General features: G+C 39.3%; 1 protein-coding gene across 2 annotated transcripts in view; it reads right to left on the bottom strand.

The window, feature by feature from the left end:
- Window positions 1-12,711, bottom strand: part of DMGDH (dimethylglycine dehydrogenase) — a 66,184-nt gene that overhangs the window by 35,488 nt on the left and 17,985 nt on the right. For both annotated transcript variants that reach the window (XM_033430084.2, XM_004270839.4), the window contains exons 6-9: window positions 9,261-9,509; window positions 7,200-7,398; window positions 627-796; window positions 16-169 (exon numbers count right to left, since the gene is read on the bottom strand). In XM_033430084.2, the coding sequence (XP_033285975.1) occupies window positions 16-169; window positions 627-796; window positions 7,200-7,398; window positions 9,261-9,509 (772 nt within the window). The remainder of the gene's footprint in view (window positions 1-15; window positions 170-626; window positions 797-7,199; window positions 7,399-9,260; window positions 9,510-12,711) is intronic.

Here is a 12,711-nt window from a genome sequence, read left to right as displayed (position 1 = left end):
AAGTCACCCACTCACCTGTACCCAGTGTCCTGGCCTGGTTGATAGAACCAGTGTGGCTGCTCCCAGCCTGCATGGAACCCCATGGAACACTTGGACTCCAGGGTTTTATAAAGCCCACTGACTCGCTGAGTTGGCCTCCCGGCAAACCGTTCTTCTTTAGGGTAACCAACTGAAAAAGGAAAATCGGTGCTCTGAATAGCATAGAACCAAAACTATAAAATATTTTGAAGGGATTCAGAAAATGGAAAACACAGCACTTAAAGTCTAGAAGCATATATTATATATATAATATATATATGTATATATTATATGTATAATATATATGTATGTATTATATATATACATATATATGCATTAAATTTATGTTTTACAAAGACCCAAAGCTGTATTTATATTGATCATCAAAGGGTAAAGTAAAAATAGATTTAAAAGTTAAAATCACTTATGCCTTCCTCACATTAAAGATATACATTCATATAGAGTCCTTTTTGTGTCTTAGAAGTACATGCTTTTTAGACTCCCTAACCATTCCCCCATGATACGCAGAATAAAAAGCTTCTAAAGTCAGAAGTGATGTAAGTCAATTCTGAACACACTTCATAGACAACGGTAAATGTGCACTTTACCAATATTGTTGAATCCATACGACTCTCTTGCTTTGGCCTCGGTGAACTGAGTTGTTGTCCACTTGCCATAGCGATTGGGATCCAATTCTATCAGATCAAAAGGAGGCTCTCCGTGCAGGATCCAGTCACTGAGATATTTCCCTACCCCACCAGCATGGATTATGCCATACCTTTCAAATACAGAAATAAATACCCTGTTACTAACACATATTGTTTTCCAACAATGAAACATGTCCATATATTTAACAAGGCCTCAAAGCTACAGTGTTCTGTGCTATTGCTATTCAGAACACACAATCAACATAATCTTTATGCTATCATATTTTTTCCTCAAAAAAAAAAAAAATCTTTAGGCATCCAAATTAAATGTGCCTGACTTGATAGCTAGTTTCTTTCCACAGTTTCAAGAGCTGTATATCTGCAAAATAGTCTATGACTCTTAGCTAGTAAAGATGCTTTAGGAAAACGGAGGAGAGGAAGCACACAGGCAGATGTGGTTGGTACCTTACCAGCCCTCTTGAGCTATGATTATCCTCACTAATAGGAACTTTGCAGTAGAAATATGTACACTGTAGAGTGGCATACCCATCTCTTCTCAGACTCAGTTTAGTTCAGGTTCCCATAGCAATGACCTCTGCACAAGGATCTTGGGCCATTATTGTAGAAGAAGCATTCAGACAAAGAGGCATTCACCCAAGGACTTGTGGGAAAGAGGAGGAAGAAACAATGGCTCCTGTATTTTGCAATTTGGGTCACTTGGTGGGGAGGGTTGGCTTGTTTTCTATTTCCACATGAGGATGCTTTAAAACCAAGAACATGACTGTGGCAAATAATTTCATACCAGATGGAGGGATGACAGTTTAACGTCGCCCATGGGCAGTCCTACCCATTCATTCTTGTGGTTAAAGGAAAGTCTTGATGAAGGACTTTACTGTGGGTTCGTTTTTGGTTTAAGTCAAGAGAAGCTTCTGAGGAATTGGATGAGCAGGGAGTCACCAGTAGAGCACCAGGAAAAGGAGCTACACGAGCAGACTTCAAAATGCAAGAAATTCCAGCACCCCAGAGGACAGCTACTTGGCCAGCATTGCAGCTTCTAAGAGCATGGGAGGACCTTAGCAAAGACTGGAAATGTTAACTAACTTTTTTACAACAAGATAGCAGTTTTTCTACTTTATAAAAATGAATGCTTATATTTGTTATATGGATATTTCTCAAGCAGAATAAAATGACAGCAATTTATACTTCTCTGGATAGTTTTTTTTAAAAAGAGACATGGCTCATCCAAGTCACCCACAAACAATCTCATTAAGTTTCAAGAAAGCAAAAAAAAAAAAAAAAATTAAATACATGCTTAAAATAATTGTGAAATATATGCTTAAAATGTTTATTCACTTAAAGAGTCCCAATGTACAATATACAACACTTGCCATTTTTGAGAGCTAGAGATACTGTTTATAAGACTTGACACTATTTAAAGTTCTTCTGATATTCACTGAGTACTTACCATTTACCAAGCACTGTTTCCTTCTAACATGTACCAGCTGATTTATTCTTTAGCAACTCTATTTTACCAATGAGAAAACCAGCCTGCACTCAGGGGTTAAATAAGGTCACACAGCAATAAAGTGCAGATTCAGGATACAAACTCAGTCTTCTGCCCCCAGTATACACTCCCTGTTATTGGACTTTACTTCTTCAATGGTTCTCAATCTTTTTTCAGCCAAGACACACATAACAGAATTTACATCCTTGGCAGACTCCTTGGGCATAGGGAGGGTTGTGCTTCGGTTTCCTGTGGTCTCACTGCTACACCATCATGTTCTTTCCAATAAACGGGGCAGAGTGCTGTTATTTGAGGATAAGACTGAATCAAATCTATTTTTAAAAAGTAAATTTCTACAAACGACAGCTCTATAATCATTATTAAGTTATATGTAAAATCCCATACAACTGAATGCTATGAAACATCTATTGAGAGCCCCTGGTGTAGTGGTTGAAAGTGTGAAAGCATAGAGTAAGAGAGATCTAGGTAGGATTTTTGCTCTGCCACTACCAGCTGTGTGACCTTGGGCAAGCTGTGTAACCACCCTGAGCTTTAGTCTCCACATGTGCACACTTTATGGTGCTGGTGGAGAATTAAGTGACATGGCATTTAAAAGCACATAGTAGGCAAGCAGTACATGGTGGCTATGGGTCCTTGTATAACCAACAACAGAGTATGCCTCTGCCCAATGGATAAGATTTTCATAAGGAAGTAACGTGTGAAGTGGAAGTGAAAGGGAACCTGAAAAGGAAAGAAGAGTGAGGCTCTTTTTCTAGGTCTAGCATTAATCTGTAGAACCTACTTCTACATGGCCCAGCTGCTATGCTGTTTGAGTGTTTGTGTATGCTTTTTTTTTTTTTTTTTTTTTTGCGGTACGCGGGCCTCTCACTGTTGTGGCCTCTCCCTTTGCGGAGCACGGGCTCCAGACGCGCAGGCCCAGCGGCCATGGCTCATGGGCCCAGCCACTCCACGGCATGTGGGATCTTCCCAGACCGGGGCACAAACCCGTGTCCCCTGCATCGGCAGGCGGACTCTCAACCACTGCGCCACCAGGGAAGCCCGTGTGTATGCTTTTTTATGATAACTGTGAAACTGTCTCTCCTCTCTTTAAATTTGCTGTTTATCATCTGTTGTAAGCCAGGATAACTAGATTCAATTCAATCCAACTCATTAAACATTTGGGGAGCATTGTGTTAGTCACCTAGAAGAAGAACTTATTAGATTTGGTATAAAAGTGAAACAGCTTTGACTGAGGGTATTCTGTGAGTAAGGTAAATGAGCACTGGCATATATGGAGACAGTTTGCAAATACCTATTCTCTCGACTGGTTGGACTAGAATAACAGACAATGCTGAAATGCTGATCCCTGGGCCCCTCTCCAGACTACTGAATCAGAATCAATAGGAGGGGTGTCTGGGAATCTGTTTGCTTGTTGGTTTTCCAATTCCACACACCTTTCATGGATTCTAGTGATAACTAATAAGAATTTCACAGATAAGATGCAAAGGAGGATGAAACACGTGTAAGTGACTAACCACAAAGTTGAGATTCTGCTTTTTAACAAGCCCTGGTGCTCAGCCAGATATGGAAGTCACTGGCCTTCAGAACCATGGGATGGATCACTGATATAAATTGTGAGGGGTAGCCAATGTGAGGAATCCACCATGTTACATAAGAAATATCTTAGCAATCCCAACTTTTAAATAACAAGGCGGCCTTCTGGGGTCAGACCAAATTGGTCAGAGAGAGTGTGGCACTTTGTCTGCCCCAACCTGTTATCTTCCCCATTCACCTCGCGATGTCTACAACCTGGGAAAATTACCCAGAGCAATCAAAGCAGGAGTCCAACATCAGCCCCATACAAGTAGATACAATTTCTAGGTGATAAGTAACTAGTGTTCTAAAGAAAGCAACTTCCTAATTTCCTTAGTGACAGGTGTTCTATTAAAATATAAATATCATGAGGGCAGGAATACTGTCTGCTCTTGTTCACAGATAAAGAGCAATGATCTGCAAATATGTGTTGACTAAATAATTCAGTGATTAAGCTAATTGCAGAATCAAAAAGAATAAAATGTTTAAGAATAAATTTAGCAAAAGAAGTACAAAATTTACACTCTGATAACTACAAATCATTATTGAGAGAAATTTTAATTAAAAGTCCTAAACAAATGGAAAGACATCCTTTGTTCATGAATTGGAAGACTCAATATTAGCATGACAATACTCCCCAAGTTGATCTACAGATTCAAGGCAATCCCTACCAAAATCCTAGGCGGCTTCTTTGAAAAAATTGACAAGCTGGTCCTAAATTTTACACAAAAATTTAAGAAGCCCAGAATAGCCAAAACAATACTGAAAAAGAACAAAGTTGGAGGATTCACACTTCCCAGTTTCAGAACTTACTGCAAAGCTACAGTAATCAAGACAGCATGGTACTGGCATAAGGATAGGCATATAGATCAATGGAATAAAGTTGAGAGTCTAGGAATAAATCTATACATATATGATGAATTGATTTTGACAAGGATGCTGTGGTACAATAAAAAAATAAATATTTGGTGTTTGTCCCCAGTTCCTGGCACAGAGCTCCTAAAACCTTTGGAATTTATATTATTTTGTATGCTAACAGACAGCTCCATGGAAGGGGGTCAGGGGAACTAGATAGCTTCAGAATAGGGGCTGGTCACCATAAGTTCAATCACCAATGGTCAATGATTTAATCAATTGTGCCTGTGTAATGAAACTTTCACAAAAACTCCTAAACAACAGTGTTCAAAGAGCCTTTGGGTTGGTGAACCCATTGATGCACTAGGAAAATGGTGCACCAGAGAGGGCATGGAAGCTCTGCACCAGACCCCTCCCTCCCATACCTTGCTCTATGCATCCCTTCCATTTGGATGTTCCTGAGTTGTATTCTATAGAATAAATAGGTAAAAGTAAGTAGGGTTTTCCTGAGTTCTGTGATTATTCTACTGAATTATCAAACCTGAGGATGGGGTTGCAGGAACCTCCAAATGTGTAACCATTCAGTCAGAATTACAGGTGATCCCTGGAAGTGAGGACATCTGAAATTGGCATCTGAAGTGAGGACAGTTTTATGGGACTGAGTCCTTAACTAGTGGGGTCTGCACTAACTCTGGGAGTTAGCAGCAGAATTGAATTGAATTGTTGGATAGTCAGTTGGTGTCAGAGAATTGGAGAATTAAATGTCAGAAGTGGTGTCAGAAAAAAGACATCATAGATGCCAACACATTTCAATGAGTAAAGAATAATCTTTCAACAATTGGTGCTGGGACAATTGGCTATCCTCAAATGAATCAAGCTGGGCACTTACCTCATAGCACATACAAAAATTAACTCAGAATTGATTAAAGACCTAAACGTAAGAGTCAAAACTAGGGACTTCCCTGGTGGTCCAGTGGTTAAGACTTCGCCTTCCAATGCAGGGGGTGAGGGTTCAATCCCTGGTCGGGGAGCTGAGATCCCACATGCCTCAAGGCCAAAAAACCAAAACATAAAACTGAAGCAATATTGTAACAAATTCAATAAAGACTTTTAAAAAAATGATCCACATCAAAAATATATATATTTAAAAGAAAAGAGTTAAAACTATAAAACTCTCAGAAGAAAACACAGGTATAAATCTTCATTAACTTGGATTAAACAATGGTTCCTTATATATGATATCAAAACTACATTCAAAAGAAGAAAAAAAATTCACATTCTGGACTTCATCAAAATTAAAAACTTTTGTGTTTCAATGGCTATGATCAAGAAAATGAAAAACCCACAGAATGGGAAAAAATCGCAAATCATGTATGGGATAAGGGTCTTGTATCTAGAATATATAAAGAACTCCTACAACTTAACAATAAAAAGACAAATAATCCAATTTCTTAAATGGGCAAAGTATACAAACAGACTTTTCTCCAAAGAAGACATATAAGTGATGTACAAGAGAAATACTCCCACAAGAACATGCCTACATATGGACTCTATAGGGGATTTCCTAAGCCCTCAGTTACATTATACCTTCCAGCTTCCTATCTTCATCAGGTTTTCTCCCTCTGGATGTCCCAAAGACCTAAACTTAACACTGTCAAAAATAGAACTCATTATTTTTCCAATTATTTCTTCCTTTGGCCCCAGCGTCCAACCAGGAGTCAAGTAAGAAAGGTTGCCATCATTTGCTATTTTTCTCTCTCCCTTAAGACCTAATGCAATCAATCACCAAATCTAAATAATTCTGTTTCCTATCTCTCAGTGCCCACTGCTGCTTCCTTAGTTCATACCCCAGCCTCTCTACTGTATTGGAAGAACAGCACCCCAACCAGCCTTGTGCCTCTGATGAGACTTACTGCCTTGTTCTCAGCTGTAGCCCAGTGCCCAGAACTAGACCTGGTACAAAGCTGGCCAATCATCAAATATCAGTTGAATAAATGGCCAAATAAAATGGGGAAGAAAAGTAAAGTATTAGAAACTGTGATATGATAGTAAGGTAGGCTTGATGTTAATATTCACCAAATTAATGGGACAAATATTAGAGATGAAACATCAAATGGGTAATGGAACCATAAATAGTAAGCAACCAGAGGAATCATGAAGAAACAAAAATCATGTTGAACAAACATGAATTATGGTGAAAACTGCATGAGACATATTACACATTTGATATTTTGATTTATCTTTGTCTCATTGTGTTATGAAAACATCCTTGCAAAAGTGGGGCAAGTTGACCTATCTGAACATTCACAACATGAAAGGAAACATAAATAATGGAAACGGCAGGAAATATGCAAAGAGAAACTTCCAGGAAATCATTGCCCTTCTGTGTACAAATCTTTTAAACCTATACAAGTCAAAGTTTTAAGACTAAAATTTTTTATTCCTCACATTTCATTGGTCATAAAAGGGAGAAGACTCTCTGCCTCTCTCCCATTTTCCATTCTTGGCCTGAGAGAATGGGATAAGACTTCTCTAAACTACATAACTCTATAATAAATGTTGAATTACATAGAGATACTCACCCAAAGCCTATAGCCACCCAGTAGTTTCTGACCCCCTGATGGGGCCCTACCATAGGCAGAATGTCAGGAGAATAGGTGATAGGACCATTGACAATATTGATGATGTCAGCCTTCTTCAAGACTGGAACCATTTCCATGGCAGCCTCGACGTGTTCCATGATTCGGTCTAGATCAGACTCAAAGAGCTCCTTTCCAAACCCTGAAGAGAAATGCCATTGTGGTCAGGATGTCACAGCTGCCCTGACGTGTGCTACAAAGTGATTTCAATCTCTGAATCAGCTTACATTTAAAGATGGCCCGTTAGGAAGGTATTGTACTTTCTTTTTTAAGTCTAAACTTGATATTTACTATCAACAGATGAGTACTGTTATATTAGTATACTATATTACTGAGAAGAATAATGTTATTTCCTGAAACAATAAATCATGAAAGTTAACCTTTTTAATAGAAAATTTTAATTTATGCATATTAGCAGTTTCCAGCATTTAGGCCGATCACAATTTTAAAAAACAAATAATAATAATTTGGTTTGTCAAGAGAGGTCTTTTATCCTTCAATTAACCATAGAAGTCTGCTTCATCCTCTCAGGTGAGGGCAAATGGGAGTTTGCAAAGTCATGTCAGGACAGTGGGGATAAATGAAAAACCACTTTAGCATCTAGGATGATGAATTCTAGACACCTTTTAACTCTTAGCGGGGAAGGATGGCATGGAGGCTTCATTCCTCTAGCCCTCTTCTATACACATCCGAGGGCCGGAATTCTGTGAAAAGAGTCAGGGTCTTGGAGCACAGTCATCTTCTCAGTCATAAAAGGCACTGGGATTGAAGGCAGGGCTACAGATGAGCTGCTAAAAGAATATCGCCACCAATCCCAGGGATGCTCCCGCACAGCAGCCAGCCAGCTCCCTCTTGTCCCTCCTGTGGACTGCATGTCAGGTCAGAGAGGCCTGCAGATCACTAGGGTTAGACCAGGGCATGTGGACGCCCAGGGCCAGCCAACAATCTGGCTCTTCCTCCAACTGGAATTATTTAAATATTTGTTCAATAAATATTATTAAATATTTGTTCAAATATTTATTTGGAGGAGAGATTGCCAGCATGGGGGAAGAACAGAGAAGGAGACTCCCAGGTGGCAGATTAGCCCTCCCTCTGGATCAGGAGCTATTCCCCTCAGGCCCGAATGTGCAGAGCCCACCCAGCAAAACCGAAGCCCTCAGCTGGCTGGCCCAACTTCTGTGGAAGGTGGTTTATCATTTGTAGTAATGTGGGCACAGATGTTCTTTGAAGAGTAGGAGGGAGGGATTCATTCCCTAGCCCAAGTAGCTTATCAAAGTATAATTCTAGAAAGCACAATTACCTCCATTTCTCTATATTCCCTATAATATTTGTGTGCCAATGACATTTTGGCTCCTTTTATAGATTAAAACCTGAGATACCTCCTTAGGTGAACCAACCCTTCATCTGGCTCTGCAGAAATGTTTCATGAAAAACAAAAACAGGTCCTTCTCTCCCTTGCAGAACTTGAAAGAGAAACTATGGTACCTCCTGAGTTAGCACTGAGGCCTAAGACTTTTCCACATCCATTTATGCAGCACAGGAGGGCTTCAGTTTGCAGTACCAACTTATCCTGCTCTGCTATAGACTTTGAGGCTTTCATTCTTAACAGGCTGGATGTCCTATCTCTGCTACCTGTTGTGTTTCCAACTGTCAAAGAACAAGAGCAGCTATATCCAAATCTAGAAACTAGACCAAGTAAGCAGGGGAGTAAGGAGAAAAGGGGGATGCAGGAGGTTGGTGTGGGCAGGTAAAAATTACCTGGGGCCTTCCAAAGCAGCGGGGAGCATCTTTTTCATCTTTCCCACCACCAATTCTCTTTCCTTATCCCCTGCTGTGATTGTTCAAAGGGATATGAGAACAGAATTTACCTCGAATCCCTCACTTCCAATGTCCCAGGTATCTGATAGTCTAGTATTATGGTGGCATCTTATTCTATAGCCAGCCCAGAGTTACAAGGAAGATAAAATAGATGTGTCTGCACACACTTCTATTTGCTGAACCCACCTGGAGGAACTCCATTGGTGACCCATGAGTCCTGAACTTTCATTTTCTCTTGACTTTCATATGGACCAAACAAAAGCCCATCCCTTTCCTGTCGGAGGTAATAAGATCCTTCCAGGTCACGGAGCACCGGGAGTTCTCGCTTTAAAGCTTTCACTTCAGGGATGGTCGATGTGACAACATACTGATGCTGAACTGGAATGAGGGGATGTTCTAGTCCAATCATCTTACCTACTTCACGAGCCCAAAACCCTGAAATAAAAAAATCATTTAAAAATGTCACCACATATAAAAGCATACCACAGACTACATTGACACAGCAATTTCAGCAATTAAAATAAAATATTTAGAATACTTCAGTGCTCATGACAAAGTCTAAAGAATGTCCTAACAATGCAAATGAACTTATCTACAGAACAGAAACAGACTCACAGGCATAGAAAACAGACTTGTGGTTGCCAAGGGTGGGGTGGGGGAGGGATGGACTGGGAGTTTGGGATTAGCAGATGCAAACTATTATATAGAGAATGGATAAACAACAAGGTCCTACTGTATAGCACAGGGAACTATATTCAATATCCTGTGATAAACCATAATGGAAAAGAATATGGAAAAGAATGTATAATATATATCTGAATCACTTTGCTGTACAGCAGAAATTAGCACAACGTTGTAAATCAACTATACTTCACTAAACTAAATTTAAAAAAAAAGAATGTCCATAAAAACTTTACTTTTGCCATTGCAAAATTGAACAGGAGAAGAGAAGACAATATTTGACACTACCCCAGAGTTTTGAAGAACCTAAAGGAACTCCATTCCTGAAAAAACATTTTGCCCATAGCAAAGGTGTGCAAAAAAATTATTTGAAGGAAAAAAATAAACAACCCAAATATATAGAACGTACAAATGTTGATAATAAAGACAGTAATGGACTGACCTTACTTGTAGAGCAGGGACGGTCAGGCAATGGAAGAGGCCCTGGGTCGATGTGATCAACATAATAATCATGTATAATAAAGCCCTACTAGTTAGTTCTCTATCCCCCAGACCCTCCTCTCCCCAAATTGTTGAAGCCTAAAATTCCACAAACACAGAATTGTTCTGTTAACTGAAAATTTGAAATGTATACACTTTGGGAGAGATAGCCTTTTAAGTGTTCTGTTCTTTTAAAAGTTCAGTTTGAATATGTTTGGAAGATCCTTTCTTGCAAAGGCAAGAAGGCATCTGGTGTCCAGAGCAGGAGAGAGGAGGTGCCACAGCAAAGAGCAGAGGGCTCATAGATAAGTGGGAGTTCCCACAACTTACGTTTCTCCCTTCAGTGTGCAAGGGGACTGTCTTCTTGGGGGAAATGAATATTATTTTTTTTCCTTTGCAAAAGATGGAACCAGATAATTTGTGACTGAAAGACCCTTGATTCTCCCACTCGGTGACTCTTCAGGCTACAGATGTGGAGCTAAAGTCCAGAACGATAAAGAGACACGCCCAAGGTCACACTGGGAGACCCTGAAATGGTCACATCTTATTGGTTTTTCTTGCTACAGAAAGACTATTTTAAAAATCCAAGACTCCTTCACTTGTATAAAGGTATTTGAGAATCTAAAATGATAAAAATGATTAGTTGGCAGGGATGCAGGGTCACCTGACCCATCAATGAATTACTGGGGAGAAGGGGGGTTCTATTTGCTTGTTTGTTTCATAATAATTTTGAATAATCATTCAAATGATTAGGGAATCTTCCTTAAGTTATTTTTTTAGAGGCTGCATTCTCTAAATTTTTAACCATTTCTGTTTCTCCTTTTTTTGGCAATCTAATAAGGAAGGAGTTCTGAAGTCTCTGTCATTATGAAATTCAGAGCTAATCACAAATCATCAATTATGAGTCTAGGAACCCTGACTACTGTACTCTTATATGGCATCTAAACATCACTCCTGCGTTCTGTTGTTTTGTTTTGGCCTAACGGCTAAGTTGGTCACACTTGGATAACAGCCCCAGAAATGGATGTCCATTTGCAAACCAAAAATCTTACCTGTGGGCATTAGAGCTGTTTGCTGGTTATTGAATAATTTAATGACTTAATTTATTCTTGCCTAGGAAGATGTGAATTACCAATGTCAGGACTTTGTAGGATAATATAGTAAAGCCACATATTCTAGTTATATGCACTGGAGCAGTTTTAAAATATAAAAAGCCAAAATATTTAGCCTAGCAATTCAAACTACTGCAGTGCTTAATATACTTGCTTCAATTAAAAACATAAATTGAAGAAAATAAATCCTGTCCTATTCAAATATATTTATAAATTTCTGAATCTAATTAAAACAAAGTAGAAGTGTATGCATAAATATCATATAACTATATTACTCCAAACCCCCTAGCAAGCTGGACACTGTTTTTCCCTATGTGGTGGTGTTTGTTGGCATTCTCTTCCTCTATATGTCAACCAAATTAACATAAAACTTGGCAGGATTACACTTCAACCCTTGCTAGATCACCCACCCAGCAAGTTCAAAGGGAAGAGAAACAAATGTGGAGGAATCCTCTATAACCTACCATTATCACCTGAAAAAACACTGAACAGAAGAATCAATAAAAAAGTGATCATTAGAAATGGCTTCCAATTTTTAAAAATGCAGTGACTGACAGAAATGGAGTTAAAATGAACAGTACAGGTTGGTGGACAGGTTTACTTCTACTAGATAGTTTATACAGTGACAATGATGTTTATACAGTGACACTCTCTGATGCAAAGTATTGATAAAATTAAGCAATTCTTTTTTGGCTGAACACTGGGCTTCATCTTGGCATGACCCAATCACATTTCTGATTTACCATATTAGGGAAATTCTTAAGTAAAGTTTACAAAGTTATCTCTGGGCTTAACGAGTCAACTATAAACAAGGTCAAGAGAAACATTCCTCACCGTGCAAAGAAAAAGCTTGCATCACAGTGAATAGCTCCTGCCCTTGCCCTCGAGCTGCCTCTGGGGCTCAGGTTAGACCTAAGGTAGAGTGAAGCTGCCTGGAGGGGTGGGATAGGGAAGGTGGGAGGGAGGGAGACGCAAGAGGGAAGAGATATGGGAACATATGTATATGTATAACTGATTCACTTTGTTATAAAGCAAAATCTAACACACCATTGTAAAGCAATTATACTCCAATTAAAAAAAAAAAAAAAAAGCAGTACTAAAGGCAAGTTAGCCTATTGCACACCAAGAGGTCAGCAGGGTCAGAAACTGTTCCTCAGCTCTGCTTGCTCAAGAATAAGGTTCCTACATTCCCTCTCCTGTAGGAACAATGATATAGCAGTGTTTCTCAAAAGATATTTTACAAACTATCTGGTACAGACAGTACAGTACCTGGAGTACTTGCTTAAAATACAGCTTCCCAGCCAGACCACCTGGGAAACTTCCCACGGTGACTCTTATGCACCTAGGTTGAGAACCAAGCTCTT

The sequence above is a fragment of the Orcinus orca genome, chromosome 3 (assembly GCF_937001465.1).
Source record: "Orcinus orca chromosome 3, mOrcOrc1.1, whole genome shotgun sequence".
In the NCBI taxonomy this organism is placed as follows: Eukaryota; Metazoa; Chordata; class Mammalia; order Artiodactyla; family Delphinidae; genus Orcinus; species Orcinus orca.
The sequence above is the reverse complement of the archived record's forward strand: the minus strand, read 5'-3'. Positions and strand labels throughout refer to the sequence as shown.